Here is a 20,927-nt window from a genome sequence, read left to right on the forward strand (position 1 = left end):
TTTTACTCATTTAATCCCAAAAGTATTCTGACGTCCTATAGAATGAGATGTGACTTCCAGTAGCCATAGGGACCTTCAGTTTTCACAACTAGCACTTACTTAACAGAGCATGATGAATCTTATTGAGTTGGCAGATTTACAGGAATATTCTGTGGTAATTTCTCTATTACATATTATGGTCACTTTGTAATTATAAGCCTTTTTTTTTTTTTTGCCAGGTTGATTTTTAAACTAGAGCTGTTTTTCCTGATGCACATCACTATGCAGTTGCATCAATTACTGACAAAAGAGGAGGGAGCATGAGGGTGGGGTCAGACAATTTGTGGAGGAATAGAATGTTGAGAAGATGTCTTTTGAAGGCAGTCACTGTAAAACTGCCACACTAGGTATTAGCAGTACCTCTTTTCAACCCTTTGCAACTTAGCTTATCATTTTAAATTAGACATTAAAATTGATTTCTAATTAAAAGGTATGGTAGAATGGAAATTATTCTTGCTATGTAATCCAAGCAGCAGAAACAGAATCCCATAAAGTGAGAAATAGTTGAGTCATGTATTTCTTGCAGTCTTCCCTTTATATTTTCCTCCTGTTTAAGACTGCTCCTGATGTCTTTGCCTTGATGAGTCAGTCACCGTTTATAAATTTTTGCAATAGAAACTGAGAAAGCCTTGCTGTTTGACTAAGCAAAGGTCACTGGGGCTGTGTTGTGACTTTGAGTTAATCCAGATGTGTCTAATGACATAAATCCTCAGCTAGCACAATATCAGTTGGAATTCCCTGTCCCTTGCTGCCTTGACTCCCTACAGTGCTTCTGCCTTTCACCTTGTAAAGGTCAAGAGAGGGAATTTCCACGCATTAGCTGCGTGGTTCTTTTGTTAAACAAAAATGTTGCATAATTTTAAATGCACTTTTTCTGGTTTATCAGTTTTCTGTAGTATTCCTTAGAAGCAAGGGGAATCTAACTGCATGCAGGGATACCAAGGCTCTGAAGCATCCCACTTCCCTTGTGGCAGAGGAGCGTGGAAGCTCTGCTGAGCTCTTGCAGACTATCTCTGGATTGTAGGGGCCAGAGCAGGAGATAAGAGGTAGGAAGCAAGCATGATGTGGAAAGGGCTTTACAATGAAATTAGTCTGTTGTAAATGAGGTATGCAGCCAGCTCCCCTCATAGCTGTACCCAGCTGGTCTTAGACATAACTGAATATATATGAAAAAAAATATATACATATATATACATGTTTCAAATGTGTGCTGAAATAGATCAAAGCAAACTCACATTTCTGTTCTTCAAGCAGTTCAGCCACTGAGGCCTGATCAACCCTAGCTTTTTACTCTGATCTCTGTATTGAACTCAGGCATCTAAAAGATTGGTAAAATACTTCCAGATGAGTTCCTTAAGCACTAAGGAATAGTTCTCGCCCTTAGCGTGGAGTTCAAAGTGGTTGCTTCCAAACTTAATCAGCATTTCTGTAAATGGACTACACCAGTTCATAAAATTCCCATGCAAACTACAGTAGGCTTGTACAACAACTGACAAAGCCAGGCCCTTTCATCCCAGCCTGGTGGCAGCAGTTGGCAGCCAGTCCTACCACACCTCCTCTCCACAGCAGCAGTCAGCCCCTGCGGGAAGAGCCACCAAAACTTTTCTCCTGCATCTCTCACAGCCTTCCACAGGAAAAAAAGCCGTGACTGCTCTTGTTGGGGGCAGCTCTAGGACAGGCAGAGGGTTGAGATTTACCTGGTAGATACTTCCTCTCTCTGCCGAGGGGAAATAGCAAACTTGTTGAATGGAGGTTTAACAGTAGGAGAAAGGTTGTATGACTAGATGAACTGTGTGGTCACAAGTAGCATAACAATCATTGGTTACTGCATTTGTTTGTTTTTCACGTTAATTAGTTTTCAAATTTGTCAAAGTTTAAATGTAGTATTATAGTTTTAGTTGTTCTAGTGGTTTTGTGTTAGTTATACCCGTGCTCTTCAACCTTGGCAGTATGGAAAAGAAAGGGAAGAAAGAGGTTGCAGCCTTGAAAGGAAAGCTGACAGTGGGAAGATTTCCACTGGAATAGAGAAGTAAAACAGGATGAAGGATGCTAGCCTACAGGAAAATAGTGAATGGTCTTATTAAATTTCTGGGGGGAAAAAAAGACTATGGAGTTGAAAAACTTTGAAGAATTATTCTTTGTGAATTCAGCTCAGAACTATTGTTTTGATATGAACCTTATTCACAATGTTTAGGCTCTTTCTCCATGTATGAAGATTAAAAATAGAGCTCTTAAAGTGGAAAAAAAGAGGAGTAAAAGTGCAGGGATGCAGTAGCCCATCATTATTACATTATTAACTCCAATCAGTTTTGGAGTATAACTTAGTTTCTTTGAAGTCTTTTGCACCATGATGTAAGGGGAAAAAAAAAGTTATTGGAACTTACAGTATTTGAATTAAACTACAAGCAAAACTTTCTCTCGTGTGTCTGATGTACTGAATGTATTTGGAGGTCAAAGAACGAAAGAAGTAATACCTGTGCTTACACATAGTAGACAAATTCAGGTACTAATATACCCAGATTTTCATTTAGTAATTTTTCCCCATCATTAAGTCTGTTTCTAGTGTACTACATGTGTATGAGATCTAGTGTGACAGTGGTACTTGGTACGAAACATATGCACTTCTGTATGAGCTGTCCTGCAAAACAAGCATTTATTAATGAATTTGCCCCAGATCAAGTCATGCATGGAAAACAATTTTTTTTCGTTGACTTGTTTGGCAGCATCTGTGATCTGTTCAAGTACGTTAGTGTCTTTAGATGAAGTGAAAATTGAGTGGATCCATGAGTCATTCTCTGTTCAGAATCAATACATCCAACAGAGGTCTTATTTGTCATACTGTGACAGTTCATCAATTCTTCCTCCCACCATCGCTTGTCCTACCACTCAGAGAAGTTGTCAGACATGTTTGTCCATTTGCTCTCAGCCTTTTCCATCCCTCTCTTTTCTGTCTTTATAATGATAGTCCAACTTTACGTTTCCATGATGACTGAAAGTTTGCCCTGTTAGTTATAACAGTAGGAATTTGTCTTTGCAAAATCTCTGTCAGTCTTTGGAACTGTGCTTTCAGTTCCTTTGAGTATTGGTCAAATGATGAAGTTGTTCGATGGATTCACTGAAAATCACCTTCAGCATCTATGTAACATGATAGGATCCTCAGTTGATTTAGTCACAGCATACCTCTACTGATATTCAAGTTTTCCCTTAGGAAAGGAATTCAAATACTAGGAGGTACTCTTGCAACTTCACTTATTTTTAGTGTTAGAGGTGTGTGACTAGTGCTCTCAGCATTGTATTTTATCTCTTCTCAGTTAATTTCTGAGAGTCCTTGAGTGTGTCAGCAGGTGTACTGGGTCAATTTCTTCTCCTAAGTCACATGTAAGAGACTGATACGCTAAAATCTTCCTTCCCCTCCACACTGAGGCCATGTAAAATAAGGTAGATCAAGTTCATACGTTTTTGGTCACCAGATCCCAAAGAAGAGCATAGCTGTTAAGCTTCTAAGGAGAGGTGGAGGAAACTAGGCTTGTTTGCCTCAGACCTAGAGCGAAGACTGTCTTCTCACAGTTCTTTGGAAAGGTCTGATTTATAGCTAAAAAAGAAATGAAAGGACACTTAATATACAGCTTCCCATACATAATAATTGAAAGCATACTTGTCACGAGTGTCACAGATTCTAGAAATACTCCTCCAAGTCGTAAGGATATATCCTTTCACTTTCCTTTCAGAGGTAGCCAGTCTGCTTTTGCATTCCTTGTTGGAGAGAATGAAGCAGCAGAAACTGAACAGGTTAAGTCATTTGACCATCAGGGGACCTCTCCCTGTTGCTGCCTGCCCAATTTTGATAGTTTGTGGTGGTGCCTCGCCTTACTATTTGCAACCTTTGCAGCTGGTTATAAGGCTGAATAAAGGTGATTAAATGAAGGATCTGTGTTGATTCTGCTCTGGTATTTATTAATTTCTGCCTTTGTATTTGGCAGTAGCAGCAAATCAAATGTTAAGATGAGTGGAGGAGCATGCAGGTACTCTTTTTCATGAGAGGAATTGCATTACAGTTTTTGTAACAAAAACTCTTGTACATCACCAGATACACGAGCTTGAATTTCAAGAAAGCAGAATGATTCTGGCCTCATGATTCAAGTCCCAGTGAACTCTGTAGCAACAGGTTGGTTGCTGTGCTTTGGAAAAGTCCCACTGAAATCTAGGTGATAAAGTCAAATGGCATCTATGAAGTGGATGAGTTTCAATCCTGCTGTTTCACTTCCCCCTTAAAAGAATTGCAAGATGAACTTTCTTTGGGCTGCCCAACCGATTCATCTAATTATGGAACTGTTACCTCTATGGCAATAGTATGCTATGCCTCCAGACCTGAAACCCAGTCTTCAAGGAACTGAACTACATACTTAGAAGTTATTCTTAATGGCACTACTCAGTATTGAGCAATGCCATTAAGATATGGGGAGTAGGCCAGAAAAAGAAAGTTTGGTTTATTAGGGGCTAATTCTATGTAAAATAAATATTTGATTTGAGCCTGAGAAATATTGTGGGTTAATTTTGTATATCATCTTAAAGATAATGTAGATAAAATCATCAGATCAGTGGTTGCATTCATTTATATGCATCTGAATTTATGTACTTCAAAAAACAATCAATTTTTTATTTTCTCTTGCCTTTTGTAGCTGATAGGTGTATTTTCTTTCTGCTAAAAATAGCATGTTTTGAAGCTGTGTTATCTGAGGGAGAAAAGGTACAATGAATCTAAAGCCTAAATTTCATTTTGATTTGTTTTTGAAGTTATGAAAGCCTAGACTTAATTGCATAATCAGTTATTCCCAGAGATTTCAGTATATTGACATGCGGATTAATGATTCAACAAGTTATTAACCAACATTTATTGTTTTTTCTCTAGTTGAATACTACTTGTAGAGCTAGAGCGGAATAAACATTTGTATAGGTAGCTAAATCTATTTAAATTGATAAAATGGTTAGAAACTGTAGTGAAAACTAAAACCAAAGTTAATTTTTTTTTTAATCTTCCAGAAAAATTGAGTAAAATTCTTCACAGCTTCTGATTTAAATCTATTCATAAACTGATTTTTCACGTTCATCTTTGAAACAAGAAAATTATGAATTCCTATTTGAATCTACCAAAATGAAGACAGCACGGTGAATGTGATCACACTGACAGTGTGCTTGTTCAAAACCAATTTACTAGAATTCATATTTCAGACTTCTGACACATTGTAAAAACACTTAATGTAAAATACTATTGCCCATTACAGGTGAATCCTGCATCAAACAGTTACTGTGAAAAGCATACCTTTTTCCAGTACTGATTTTGTATGTCAGATGCAGAAGTTGACAGATTCTGTCAAGTTTGGAGGGATGATTCCTGTTGTTAGTCTCCCAGACTTTGTTATTGATATAGGAACTTGTGGATTAAGAAGTTGCATGCTGACCAGCAAATCTAATTGCTGTTAATGGAATTTCCTCTGATAAATTTCTTTAATTACCTAGTTGGAATACTTTTGGTTTTCATCCCTAAGAGTGGTCCCCAAAACCACATTTTAAATCACTTGGAATGCTTCATCTTTGACACTACATTAAACAGCCTCATATTTTTAGGAAACCTACATCTTCTTGAGAAATTCTCCATTTCAATTCAAATCGTTTGTATATTTAATTTTAATTTTTTCAACTATGTACTATTGTGGTTTTTTTTTGTTGTTGTTGTTGTGTTTTTTTTCCACACAGGGATACTAGCTTTTGTTACTTGCATTTCCTCCTGATCTTTTATTCATCATGCACATCTTTAATAATCTGAACAGTTCTTTTCATGGTTCTATTCAGAAACATGCATTCAAGTTATAGTGAGTCACGTAAGCAAGAAGCTTAAGATGCTGTCAAAACTGTGTGAATGTAAAGACTATATTCCAATGAATTTTATCAGTATTAACTGATACTTTCCAAATCATTTATACCATTTCCAACTGCTGTTTTGTGCTATCCTTGCACAGTTTTTCCTGTAGTGACTGTTCAAAGTGGACCCATGCATCTGTCAGATTTTTTTATGACACCAGCTTAACTTTGAGGTAAATGAGGAAATACTAGATATACTTATATCTGTTCTCATTGCTTTCCTGCATTCATCTACTTACCTGCTCACTTCTGTGATCATTAAAAAAGAAATGGGTTGGCAGTAATATTTCTACTGTCTGCAATATTTTAATCTATTTGGTTTAAAAATATCCTTTCCAGAGTTCATGTTGATATGGCTCCTTGAGCAAGTTATGTACACTATGTGGCGTGAGCTCTCTAACAGAAGTTAAGAACCAGTTCATTCCCGCTGATTCAGTGGTGCTGTTCCTAACATACATGGTGTACCTGTGTAGAAGAATCCTCTTTGCTGGTGCCTTCTCTCCTTGTTTATTTCCCAATTGCATGATAATTGGGTGAACTAGGTAGTGCTTACACTATGCAGTGAAAAAATTAAATGTAGAAGTATGATATAGGTGCTTATTAGAGTTGTGTTTCATTGGAATTTGAGCACTGATATTTAATACGATTTTGGGGAAAGCTGAGTGGAAGGCAGGTATCCCTTAGATGCTAGTAGTTCCTATACTACTACCTGATTGATTAATTGATAGGAATTTTCTTCCACTGCAGCCCTAAGTTGGCATATACTTGAATAAATAAATGAAGTGGTTGTAAGTGGGATGCATGAGTATAGTCAGAGAACTGAACCAGACAGCCTTAATGGCGTTCATTTATCCTGCTCATTATTAGGAGTCATTGTCCCGGGCTTGTCTAATGTTAATTTTGCTGTATTGCTTTCAATATCTAAAGTCATTTTTTGTTTACACGTTATAACCCTGAAAAACTTTGCATTGCATTGTCTAAATCCATTTATGCATGATGGCCCCAAGATGCAGTAGTTGAAGGAAGAGGTTTAAAATAAAATACTTGGAGACTTTTGACATCATCACTTGTCATTGATATGTACGTCATACTTCATGTCATCTTGCCTTGAGAAGTAGGGAGTTCTATCTTTCCACTGAATGAACATCTCCAAAGGGACTTTCAGAATTGCCAACAGTAACAGAGGGATTTCTGTTTTCTTGTCCCTCACTCTCATATCCACAAGCTCCTTCACTGGGCTGGCCTAGCCAACATAACCAGTAATATCAAATAGTTTTAACACTGAATTATCAGATAAATTGGGCTGTATTGTCTGTAAACTAAAGTTATCCTTTGCATTTGAACGCAGACATTTGGTATTGAGTGCTGCAGAGGCCATTATGTGGTATGTGCACTCTTTCCACAGAAGTGGGCAAAGATGCAGTGGAATTCCTCAAATGGGCTGGTGGGTATAGTCACAGACAGATAGCTGGAAACAATTGTTCCAAGTCCCCAAAATGAAATCTGCTTTGAAATGAGAAAGACTTTCTTGAAACAATGGGTGGAATGTTCCTATTTTGCTTCTGTTGCCTGAACCTTTCTGGTGATCATATTTTAATATTCTCGAGCTTATTTTTCTGACAGGGACAAAAACTAACGAAGTAGACAAATATTTTTATATAACCAGTTATTTCTAGGAGATAGAGCTTTTAGACAAATGTCAGATATCACCCATAATTAACTCATGGAAGCTGACAATATTATCAGTTTGTCAAATTACTTTATCTTATCTCCTAAGTTAAAGAAAAGTACTTAAGATAAACTCTGACCCACCCAGTGCTCAGCTATTGAGTATTTCAGGCTGTTATCAACACACTTCTATTTAAAAGCATTGAAGTAAATTAGATCTTGTGGATCTTAGCCATAGTGAGTACTTTCAGATCTTCACTGTCTAGGATCTCTAGCCTCGGATGTTGGCAGCAGTGATACTGGTAGCAAAATAGCATGAGTCTACATTGTTGCACAATGCAAGTTAATGACTATATTAATAAAAATAATGCTGAAATATTGACGTCCCCTAGGTTTTCTCCAGCCTGATAAATATTAGTTATGCTTACATTAGTATTAAGCAGATTGCTTCCTTGAACCCTCATTGCCAGAAGCCTCATTGCATGATCTGCCAGGTAGCTGGTATGTGTGCAGGGCAGGTGGGCCTGGCTGGCCATACAGCTGCTCCTCCACCCTTGGCCTTTGTGCTGTAGTTTGTATTTTCTAATGTTTGCCCTTAGGAGGTAAACATTTGATATGTTCTCTGTCAGATTAAACACATTTTCATCTTTTAAATAGAAATCACCAGATCTGAATAGTATTGGTTAATGTATTTATTTGTGTAAAGGACTAGAAGTTCTTATTGGAACAACCGTTTTTGGAGGTAGTGTCTTTAGCTGTGAATAATAATCTGTAGCAAACTGATGGAAAATAGCAGTAATGAGGAACAGAACGAAAACTGTGAAAATTCTGCAACAAATGTTTGCTGCATGGTATAGATTTTTTTATTTTTTATTTTTTAATTGCAAACTGTTGATTTACAGATGATTTTCCTTGTTATTGTGTCATTCTTACTGGGCCACAGGCCTGTTTACCTCTCGTCACAGAAACTGTCTGTATTCCAAAGTTTTTCTGTAATTCTCAAGTTTATTGAGAGGTAAGTTGTCACTGCAGAAGTACAGCTCCGCTGGGTCTTGAACAGCATCATACCTATTCCTGCTGACCCGCTGATCTTCCCAGCTGGTGCAGCTTCTTTCCTCGAAGAACAAAAGTACTGCCTGGGACTTTCTGAACCACAGATGGGAAAGGGGGAAAACACTTCACGCTGTACTGGGTCAGTGGTGCTTTACAGACATCTGCATAAGACAGTGGTGAGAACTAAAATATTGGTATCTTTTTAACTGTCATTTTCGGTCTTACAAAGCTGATTTCAGTCCTGCACTAAGTTATTTCCTATCTATGGAAAAGATCAGTCAATCTTGTTCTTTCATTTTCATAACACCACTGCCACCACCACCCGGAGATCCTGCTCACATTTTGGATTTTCAGTACCTACATATAACTTCTGACCCAGCCTGTCAAAATGTAAGACTTGTGCAGCTTCATCTAGTTCACAAATATTCCTTTCTAATAACTTTTTTTTTTTTTACATTTTTTCTGAAATGTGAAATGGTAACAGAAACTCTTCTGTGATCTAGAGGTTTTTGTGTGTAGCTATTACAATAATAATAGAAATGCAAAAACAACAATGTAATGGCACATCCCTGAAGTTGCAACTTCATTTAGGACAATTATTTCATTTACAGTTTGTGGCTCCAATAGATGAAGTTTCACTTCTGCATGCTATATCAATTAAATACCTTCTCATTTTCATAAAACTTGTTTGTTCTTTAAAATGAAGATGGTGTATTTGCAATACGAGGTGCCATTAAGCTGTGAGTAGTGAACAGTAAGAAAATAATTCTTGAGGAAACAGCAGTACAGGCAGGAGGAATGTCAGAATGAGAACAAAGGATAGTACTGAGATGTGGAAACACTTACAAAAGACTTTGTGTCTTTCGAACTTTTACGTGCTCATTTTCCTCCTGCTGTATAATCACTGATTGACTGAATCATCTCACTCTGTGAGATCCTCCCACTGTGGAGGATTTATACCAGTGGCTCTTCTCAATACTTTGCGTATCTCCAAGTTTTGGTACAAAACTCTGAATATTCAGTAGAAGTCTGGATAAAAAAGCCCTTCACATAAGATTCCTGTTGTGGCTTAACCCTGCAGGCAGCTCAGCATGGCACAGCTGTTCACCCACAAAGCAGAATTTATTGAAATTTGGGAAGGATGTTGTACCATGATAGTAGTATGTTGTATCATAGTAGTTTTATTTGTGTAAATTGTCTTTCTAGATTTCATAATAAACCTTATATCATTTCTTTATTTTGAATTGCAATGTAAGGAAAAAATGGCTCATCTTTTTTAATTTATGGTATTGATACTTTAACTCCTGGAAAGGAGTTATCTAGAATGGGAAACGTCCAGGAATTGATAATAACAATAACATTATTGTAAATTTGCCATTATTTCTGGAGAATTAATTTCTTAGACACAAGTAAAATGTGTATTTTTAAAACTTAGACATATGTAAGAAAGAGATTTTATCCTTAATATTAAAGAGTTGTGTTCCAACAAATCATGCTATAATTCCTGAAAAGACTTGAGTGACACAGGTGCTCAATGTTACTTTCTAAGGAGCTCCCTCTAACAGGGGTGTAATTTTGAGGGAGAACAACTGAAGTCTAAAACCGTTCATGTTTAGAGTTGATGAACCTAGCTTGAGTGATGAATGATACATATGTCTTTATTGCCCAATTTTGTCTGAAAATAGCATATTAAAAACTATAATTCTATTGTGCCTCCCACAAATTCCCTTGCAGCAGAAATCTCCATGTTCCCTTCACCAGCCCCTTGTCAGGAAATCAGTTAGATGGGAACGTAGGATCAGGGGCCACACACCTAATTGTCCTGCCCCTCAAAATTGTGCAGCCAAGTGGAGAGTGTGGAGCCAAAACAGCAGGAGCCATCTCAGCCTAGATTTGCATTTCTCACACGTGAACTTTTTTTCAGGATGTAGAGAGATGCAACTTCTGAGATCATGTAAGTCAAAGCCTAGGTGTAGTAGGTTTCAGATCAGTGATTATGACTGCATTGTGTATTTCTGAATTCCTAAAATCTTAAGGAAGTTTGCTACACTCGCGACAAAAGGAGAGAATTACTGTATTACATTATTTTCCTTGTGAATACAAACATTTTCCAGTTTTAGTTGTTGCTTTGTCAGAATGCTGCTTTGGATTTCAAATTCACCTCTTCTCTTGATCTTTATGCCTACTTCATAATTACTGAGCCAACATCAGTGAGTCTGCTTGCATGTATAAACCGATAGTGTGTATATATATATATATTATTTTTTTATTTTAATGATTAGAAGAAAATACTGTAACTAGTTAACAAAACTTACTCTATAGCAACTACGAAGCCTGTTGCTACATAACAAAGTAGTTGTGGAGTTACGGAACTTAAACCTTGGCGACTGTACGAAGTTGGAACCTTTTACCTAAAAACTACCTAAACTTTTACCGTAAAAATTAACTAGTTAGTAGTACAACGTTAAGAGGTAAAAGTTAGTTTTTCGGTTTAAACTTTTCCCTACCCTAAATTTAAGTTTTTTTCCTTTTTACGGGTTTAAGGTTTTAAGGGTTTTTTTAAACCGGACGTAAGGTAAGTACTTAAGGTAGGTAAGTTTAATTAGGTAACGTTACGTCGTAATTTAGTTAGTTAGTTTACTTGTAATTACCTTAAAATACTTAAGGTAAGGTTTAGTCTATACTTCGCGACAAAGAAGAGAATTACTGTATTACTATTATTTTCCTTTCGTTGAATACTAAACACTTTTACCTCGTTTTTAAGTTTTGTTTGGTCTTTGTTTCAGAATAGCTGCTTTGGATTTCTAAATTACACCTCCTTTCTCTTTGATCTTTAATTGCCTACTTCTAAAATTACTGAGCCAACATCAGTGAGTCTGCTTGTCATGTATAAACGATAGTGTGTATATATATATATATTATTTTTTTTTAAATGATTGAGAAAAAATCTGTAACTGGTTAACAAAAAACTTCTCTATGCAACTCGAAGCCTGTTGCTACATAACAAAATAGTTTGTGGATTGGGAAACTTAACTGGCACTGCAGTGACTTTCAAAACTCAACTTTCAAAAATTCAGTTATGCAACTGAGGAATGTTTGTATTTCCACATATTTCTTGAGTTGTTTTAAGAGTCAGAATGAGACTATTTTTCTCTTCTACAAATTCTGCTACAAAATTGTGCAGTTCCCTTCCACTCTTTCTCTTTTTTAGCTGTCACTTCAGAGTTCTTGGCATTGTTCATTTAATAACATGCTATGCTAACTGTTGTCATTACGCATTTCTCTCATTTATCTATAGTTGACCTTTATTCATCTGTAGATCATGATGATGATGAAAATATTATCATTCAAAAAGAGTGACATTCAACAAGTGTGTGCAAATATGATTTGTGAGGTTGAGCTCTGAGAAGGGGCTGAGGTCTTCCAAACTAGTGATCAGTTCTGAAAAGTCGGACTCCAAAAAGCTCTCTTCCAACTGATGATTGTGCTCCTGCCTCCCCATCCTTCATGTTACACTAGCAAGTTAAATTGTGTGTATAGTTTGTATATATATATATTCATTTGATACCTACAAGGGTCCCATTTGATTCTGTTAATTATTGTAGAAAATACTGTTTCATTATCCATCAAATGATTACTTGTTATGCCTTGTGAGTGTAAGAGCAAGGAATAGCTGTAATTGGAGTATATTTTAGAAAATATCTACTTCAAAGATTTTATTTATTTATTTATTTATTTATTTATTTATTTATTTCACATGCCTCTTTGCTGGAAATTGTAGGGATCTATGGCATAGAAGAAATTTGGAACAGTTTTCCCAAACCTAAAGGCAATTTAAAGAGGTTTATTTTGTTGAGGTGGCTCTTCAAACTTGTTTGAAATAGGAAATTTTACTTATAGTCTATAATAAAGCAGAATGGAATGCCAAAGTCTAATTACAAACGTACTGCTTCTGCATTCCAGACTGTTTCAGAGATTATTTTGAGGAAGTTCCACCACCTTCACTTTAATCAAACAGAGTAGTAATTAAAGGTATCTCCGTTACTGGCAAAATACCCAGGGTAGCATGAATGCAGGAAAACATAAATTATGCTATTGCTTCTGTGCCTAAGCTTAATCTGTTTGAGGCTGGTCTTTGTAACCCTTGTTTGCACTTAGAAATCAAGAAGACACATTAGCTTGGATGACGTGCATGGAGTGTCCTTGTAGTTAGTTTCTACCTGGGTGAAGGTATGTCTGTATTTATGCAGTGTTGCACTTGAGCAAGTCCTGCAATTAGTGTCAGCACTGAATGTGATGAAACACCAAGTGTCTTGGTACGCAGGTCAGACTTGGCTGCAGAAGCATCCTCAGGATGCCTCTGAAAACAGACTTTCTCAGTAATAATGTAAGGAATATCTTCTATTGTGTTTGCCGCTTTGATGCTGGTGTTGAGTTCAGTGAAATTACCGGGCTCAGCGGGAAAGTCCAGCCTGTCTTGTGTGCCTTCCTGCGTAGCTGGGGTGCTGTGGGGAAAGTCTCTTTCCTTCTATTACGTGTAGCAGCTATGTGCACAGGTTTCTTGAGCTTCTTTGTCTGTATTATGTAAAAAAGGAACTAAAAATGATGAAACTGTAATTCAGATGAATGTATTGATGGTGGGAACTGGTTCCTTGCATAACTCTGGGGATGCTCATGTTCAGCCGCAGCTGGCAGCGTGCTCAGGCCTGGTACCTGCATCAGTGTAGTGGTTTCCCCTGTAATTCATAGCTAAGGGAGTGGGTGGGAGGCAGCAGTATCAGCGGGGGAAAACAGCAATTGCAGTAAGAGCAGTTTGTTGCTGTTATTAGCAGATACCAGATTGTAGGCGTGCTTTGCTTTTAAAATGATGGTTAGTAACACCCAATGTTTAGAAAATGTTTAACATGAATTTATTAGCATCAAATGGACTTAAGCTATTTGTTTGGCTACTTCTTCCTGCTGTAGCTGTGTGCAGGTGAGCCAGCTCTTGCTGAAAGGCTGAGTGCTGTGCCTCTGAGTAATGGTACTTAGGGGTTTCCCATCTGACAAATGGGAAAGCACCAGTAATGTTTAAGGAAAAGTGCTGTGTGCAGAAAGCTAACCTTTGAAAGTGCAACACGTGGCATAGCGTGATCAGAAGGGATGGCTGGCAGTGAGGCCTTGGGAAATCTATATCCTGCCCTGTTCGAAGTCCCTTGTATGAGCTCATAGCCTGTCTTCCCAGTACTGCACTGTGCACCTGTGAAAAAGGAGATTTAATTGTGCATTTACTTCATAAGACTATTTTACAACTGAAGGAAAGGGATTCATCTTGCAGTGTGACAAAGTCTGTCTGCTCCTCAGCTTAACTCCTGGGTTTGATCCTTGGTAAATTGTACACAGTTTTTGCATGAATATGGTTCTCTGCAAAGCTCCTTCCAGGAACTAGTGCATTGGAGCATTCCCTTCCCATGAGAAACTGTTAATGATTGTTCCAGCAAAGGTGCATTTTACTGCAAGGGCAAGAATGTGGTGGTGGTGACGAATTCTTACAAATAACACTGCATCAGAAACAAGAAAGAACTCACTTACGGGGAAATAGCTGCATGCGCTTATCTCTGGGACTGTCCTGAGGAAAGATGAATGTACATACTCAGAGTGCTGATTTTTCTCTGATTCACAGCTTAGGGAGCAGAAATAAGAATTAGAATGCACACACTGTATACTTGCATCAATTTAATTATGCTTTTCCTATTAAAAATTAAGCAATAACGAAGTGCTTCAGAGAGCCACATTGGAGATTGACATATGTTTGTGAACCTGGTCTTCATTCCTGCATTGATCTGTAGTAGCTTCAGACTGACTTGTGGCTGCACCCTGGCTCCATCAGAGTCCGGTTTACCGACTCATTACAAATAGATATGTATAAAAGGTCATTCTTTTATTTTGTAATCCTCATTCTCAAGAAATTCTTGAGTGACATGAGGAATGTGCGTGCAGTATATTTTTTAACGCTTTCCACCCACTGCCTTCTGAACAGATTATTGAACAGCCGACATTTGAAGAGTGCATGTGCACAGAGCTTGTTGCGTACAGGGTACTTTGTAGTAGCACGTAACAGTAACTTTTAGATAACTCTTGGAAACAGGAGATTAACAAAATGCTCTTTCTTGTTAAGTGAGGTATCACTGCTGCTGCTTTGTTAACAGTATTATGTTCATTTTCCTCTCTGACTAAAGCAAGTGTTACTGTGTCTCATGTGTTCCTTTCTCAAGAAGCAGCTGTGGGTGGGAGTAGCCACACTCAGGAAACCCCCACCTGGGCAATGTGACTCTCTGGAGGCCACCTCTGCTAGTGCTCTAGCCTGAAAGGAGACACAGTGCTCTTTAGTAAAGTCACATCATGCAAGGTAGTGTGCAGAACAAAATTATCTGTATCTTGTGAAATTAAAAATAATACCTGCATTCTACATTTTATTTGTGTAAGTAAGGCGTAGTCTTTTATGGCAATTAGAGGAAGGATGGCATGCTGTTGGGCCATTTTTTTAAATGGTGAGTCCAGTTAATTTAGGGAGATTAAAGGGAGGGAAAGAGTGGAAAAACAGGGAAAAAAGAGAAAGGCAGTTGGAAGTATAGCAGGGGAAGAGGGAAGTAGCTAGCAAAGCAGGAAAAGGGATTGGAGAAAAATCAGGAGACTGTGTATCTGCAAACATTGGCAGCAAACTGTTGCAAATTAGGAAGCACCTTTCCCTGGAGGTTGAGCATACAGTCATCAGCCTTCGGTCTGAAGAAACAGTTCTCTTTTTCTGGGCAGAATTCAGGTGACAGTGCTTTGTGACACCTACCAACTCAAGCGGTACCAATGTGTATGTTGAATATCAGAACTTTTGCCTGCTGAGAGCAGGAGAGGGGAGGGCAGGAGCTGGAAACATGCTGAAGAAGAACAGCTGGAAGAGGGAGCTGGGCAGAAACGCCTGCACTGAACAGCATTTATGGCTCTGGAAGGCTGGCAAAAAGTCCCTTTGAAGAGAAGCTGATGCAGCAGTGAATTTGCCACCTCAGGATGTTGGTTCATCAGTGGGAGGCTTGTCTGGATGTGGCTTTCATAAACCCTTCATCCTGAGGTCACAAGTTTCCTTTTGCTGTAGCTTGCTACTTCTTCACAGGGCAGTACAGATCAAATGTAATTCTGTGATTTTGACAACAGGTGGAGCTGAAAAAGCAGTGTGGTTTAGGGTTTGGTCCTTCTCTCCAGTACCAGCAAGGACTTCTCCGCTATATCTTTTCCAAAGTAGACATTATTTAAATTCCAAAGTGATCTAGGTCCCTAAGGTAACTCAATGCAAAGTTGCAAGAGCTGGGAAAGCTTTATAGAAGCAATGCATTTTCTGTGTTTTGAGAACAGCTTCCTGTGAGGAATTTTTTTTTTTAACTTTTTTTATTGAAGAATCAAATTAGTTGTCTACCTAATTTGCATTGCAGGTAAGAGCTGTGGGAAATGAGGGTGTGTCACAAGTCCCGCTGGCTGACACACAGATGTGAAAGTGTTTTGTGCCTTTCTGTTTGCTTACAGCTAAGAAGTCTTTTTGTTTTGCTTTGTTTTTCTGCAGCTATTTGAGGCTGTCAACTGCCTGGCAAAAGACTATGGCCGTTTACTTGTGCTGGGCCGCAAACACATGCTGACCAACTCTTTGAACTGGAAAAGAGAAGTTATGAAAGAAATGCAGAATAAGGCAGACTTTTTCTTTGCTGAAAATATGTAAGTTGAAGAAAATACCTAAAGTTAGTGGCAATCAACACCTGATTTATGTGCATTTTTAATTAGTATTAATAGCTGTAGGCTTTAGTGCTGTTAGTAGTATCTCTAGTTTGCGTGTGTGAAAAAGAAGCATACTCCTTGCTATATTTGCTTCAAAAAACTACACATTAAATGAGTCATTATGAAGAGCTACTTGAAATTGTTTAACTGCCTCTGCTGCTTCTTCTGTGATCCCAATTCCCAGAACTTCTGACCAGGTTCCTTGTCCCAACAGTCAGTCCGAGGCTCTTCTGACTTGGTCTTTTTTTCAGATCAGTTCTCCTTCATCATCCTTTTAGTTCTTGCTCTCATTATTTTTGCTGTCGAGTCAGTTGCTTTCGTTTCTACTGTCTGAGCACCAGAAAAGGGGACACTGTCACTCTGGATAGAGAGCCTTACTAATCTCATGTCCTGACACTTACTGTTACAGTAATCCACAGTAATCAAAAAGGAATTTCAAGCAAAGTTCTCCTCAGCATCTTCAGCTATAGGATAACTATAAATTCAGTTTTAGAGATTTTCCCCTAAAGCTATTTTTGTTTAATAGCGGCTAATGTTGAATACCTTTTGCAAATAATCACCAGGCCTTTTTTGGAATTACATTTATCCATGTTACAGGGACTCACAGATTTGAGCCATTGCCTATATTACGCTTTGTTATTGGTGGTGATTGTTTATATTTCAGCAAAGTTTTGGGGCTGCCCTTTCTAGTTTTAGCAGTTCTGTTCCACATAGTACTGTATTGTTAAGTTTTGTGACAAAAGATTATATTGTTACATTAGCAGACAGTAGTAACAGGGAAGAATGTTCTGTATAGTGTGTATTTTTATTGTACTCTTTCCTTTGGTGCTTTATGGTAAGCAGAAATTATTTTAACACAGAACTAAAATAGTGATGGGAATTTTGTGTTGCTAGATTAATGAATCTCAGATCAGCATTTGATTCATTTCCTGCAGCCAGTTATGACCTTGTGAATGATCTCTGTCTTTTCCATTTGTTTTGTTAAGTTCTGAAGATGATGCCTTCTTGTTATATGCCACTCTTCGGTCAGGCAAACATTGCAAGTTTGTTACAAGAGACTTCCTCCGGGATCACAAAGCTTGTCTTTCTGACAGCGTTACTCGTCATCTGTTCCGTAAGTGGCAGCGTGGACACCAAATAGTGTTTTCCCCTTCTGCAGGAGGAAAGCACATAAAATTTTTGGTAAGTTTTCTGCTGTGTTCAGAAAGCACACAAAGGATTTTAATTAAATGGACTTTCTAACTCAGTAAGCAAAAGGTTTTTTGTTGGAGCATAAGAAGCAGATTTGTACCAGTGAGCTCAAAACTTCCATTTTTACTGAAGATTATATTCACAAAGCATGGCATAAACATGAAAGCTGTCAAGAAGAAACCGTCATCTTAAATGTTATTAATGTAAATGTAGTTATGTTTTTGTGTATAATAGTCTGTCTGCTGCTGTAAAATCTAAGTGCTAGTATTTTTTCACTTGAATTTAAAAATTCAAAATTTAAAAATTTTGAACTATAGAATTATCTGTAGCACTATTATGCTTTTAACTGTGTAATAGAATTTCTCTCATCTTCACGTTAAAGGAGAAGCCATAAGAAAATACCTGCATTTCAGTATTCACTGTAATGTTATACAAGCATATCTGTAAGGCTTCATGAAGGAGATCCCAGAGTAGTCAGAGCTGTAGTTGGTATCTAGCTACTGAAATCACAGACTTCCTAGCACAATATCATACTGTACTTTTTGTGTGTGCGTGTGTGTGTGCGCACAGGAGACAGAAGTCCTTGTGAGTCTTGAGCAGATTTTTCTGGGGAAAAATTCATCATGTGACATTGCATATCATGTGGTTTCTTGGTGGCTGGTCTACCTCCATTGTTACTGCTGAATTAAAGCAATGCTGCACTTACTTAGATTCATTTTCTTGCTGCTCTAGTTAAAATTATAAGTGAAAGTTCTTCACTGCCATCAAACTGCAGAAACACAGGTTTATACAGATGACAGCTATATATGGAAAGAAGAATGCTATATACATTGCTATTAGTGGAAACGAATATTGGATGTAGGGTTACTTGAGTAACACAGCTTTAGCTGTACTTATTTTGTTGTAGCAGGACTAGTAATTTTCAAATCTTAATTCACATATGAATGGTTTTGGATTTTGGACATTCCCAATCATAGACTTCCAAGTGTGTAAATACAGAGTGACAATATGTTCTGAGAATCATAATTGCAAACCAGTGATTTTTTATATTTGCATATATTGCACATGTTGAGTTAATATACCTGTAACACAGTAGACCAGAATTATATTTGTCTGACTGGCTGTTCTTGAAAGTGTTATTGAGAACTCTTTTTCTTAAAACTGCCTTGGTACAAATCAGTTTGTGGAGGTACACTGGAGGGACGAACACAGGATGTTTTTAATGTGCCCTATCTGTTCAAGCTGCCAAACACTACATCCTGAACTAATTCCCATATGATTTCATTTAACTGAACAGAAAAACAGTTTTGTATTTCTGAAAATGTAATGTGTTATGTCTAAATCATTATTATCTGGTGGAGATTGAAGACAGAATTTTAACCATCTATAATGCCACCTAGACCTCAAAATGCTAAAAGATGCTTTAATTTTTCCTCCAGTGCTAAATCTTATAATTTGTTTTTGTGAGCAAATAATTGAGAGTTGCTGAAGAAATGAGTCTGTACAGACTTCTAAGGAAAATAGCTAGCTATAATCAGCATTTTACTAATGTATTGGATAAAATCTAAAACATTGTTTTTATTTTTCTTTATCCCACAGCCTGCTTGCAGTTATGACTGTGTGGTACAGACAACGGGTGACACGTGGCATATCCCCTATAAAGATATTTTTGAGGAAAAATATTCCTATCAAATACCAAGAAAATGGCTTTGCCTTCAGCAGAAATACAGAACAATGTAATTGCACAAGCTGAAGCTTCTCCTGTGATGTTGTTTTTTGTTTTTGTTTTACTAGGCAGCTGCTGCAAATTAGGAGGACTCAGCAGTACAATTATGGGATTAATGTATGAGGCCTATGACTAAAGAAAATTCAGTAACTGCTTTTTGTCAAACTTTTCTTGTTATAAACCTGTGGACACGAATGGTAGTCTAGCAAGGATGAACTAGGTCTGTTATTTCCATCTTAACAAGCAATTTCTGTACCCTCTCTACGTGATTTGAATTAACTTGTTTTTCCCTCTGGAATTTCAGGTGATGCGTTTATTGTTTTAAAAATTTTTAAATCTTGTTTGTCTGTTTGTTTGCTGAAGCTTTTCATCTACACTGAAATTCATGAACTCTATTCTTCAGAAAAATTAGGCAAGGCTTTCAGAGTACCTTCAAAATTGGCATGCTGACCTTGTTGGAGTGTTTCAGAACCTAGCAAAAAGAGCTTACTGAGGCAAATGGCATGATTGCCATTGGTCTGGCACATGTAGCTCTAATACTTCCTCACTTTAATTAGAATTCATTTGATTACATTCAATGCAGAAGATTTGTTGTAACAACGTACATTAAGATTTTGTCTGTAAAAAGAACTGGTGAAATACTGTGTTGTTCTTTCACAGTCTTCAATTTGCTACTTCTGACAAGATTTCATGCCACTGGACTAGTTTTCTTATGGAAATGCTTGAATTTTCTAAACAAAAATTGGCAGTAACTAGAAATCCATTTAGACAACAACAAAACAGCACATGGAGATCTACTTAATACCTTAATACCTTTTAGTGCAATAGTACTGTAAAAAACAAACAAAAAAATCCACAAGAATTTTAATGTTTTCCTGGTATTACTTTATCAGATTGATGGGCTTGTGTTTAAATCCAGAAAGGCCAATTCTGGCAAGTCCTCCAAATGCAACAGAAGTTAGTATGCCTGCAACCACTGCAAATGGCACAGGTGCCCCTTGATAGTCCACGGAGTGAGGGGAAGGGGAATGAGATGGAATGAATGCTTAGCTTGGCCTTTGGCAAGCCATGGTTATGGAGATGCATTGGAAAAGTAGACTGGATGAAAAGTGAACTGATTGACTCTGTGTTGTAGCTATTGTGGAACAGTTTCGTCTCCGAGATCGTCCACTTAATGTTTATAATGTTAAAAAAGATGTGAGAATGTCTTTCTCAGAAGCTTTCAGCACACACTTCAATTCTCATATGGCTGATAAGAGATGATGGATACTACATGGAAAATATTTGATTACTCTTGTGAAACAAAACCATACTTTGGAATTTGATGAAATTGCTACATAGATGGAGAAAACTTCTAGAAGCTGTATCCTCGAAGTGTATGACTTCCACTCTGCCATGTTGATGGTATTGAGCAACTGTTCAATTTCAGTCTTGGTCTAAGGAAAATATTGAGTCTTTGAATCCAAACACTTAAGGCAAGAAAATCCTTGACTTTTGTTGCTTTTTGGAAATTTAATGAATTTTTTGAGCATTC

At 37.5% G+C, this 20,927-nt stretch overlaps 1 protein-coding gene across 1 annotated transcript in view; it reads left to right on the forward strand.

The window, feature by feature from the left end:
• The window catches only part of PRORP (protein only RNase P catalytic subunit), a 40,543-nt gene extending 19,616 nt beyond the window's left edge, over positions 1-20,927 (forward strand). The window contains exons 6-8 of the mRNA XM_010711677.3: positions 16,268-16,416; positions 17,463-17,658; positions 19,267-20,927. Coding sequence (XP_010709979.1) covers positions 16,268-16,416; positions 17,463-17,658; positions 19,267-19,407 — 486 coding nt within the window. The 3' untranslated portion in view covers positions 19,408-20,927. The remainder of the gene's footprint in view (positions 1-16,267; positions 16,417-17,462; positions 17,659-19,266) is intronic.

Source organism: Meleagris gallopavo, chromosome 5 (assembly GCF_000146605.3).
Source record: "Meleagris gallopavo isolate NT-WF06-2002-E0010 breed Aviagen turkey brand Nicholas breeding stock chromosome 5, Turkey_5.1, whole genome shotgun sequence".
In the NCBI taxonomy this organism is placed as follows: Eukaryota; Metazoa; Chordata; class Aves; order Galliformes; family Phasianidae; genus Meleagris; species Meleagris gallopavo.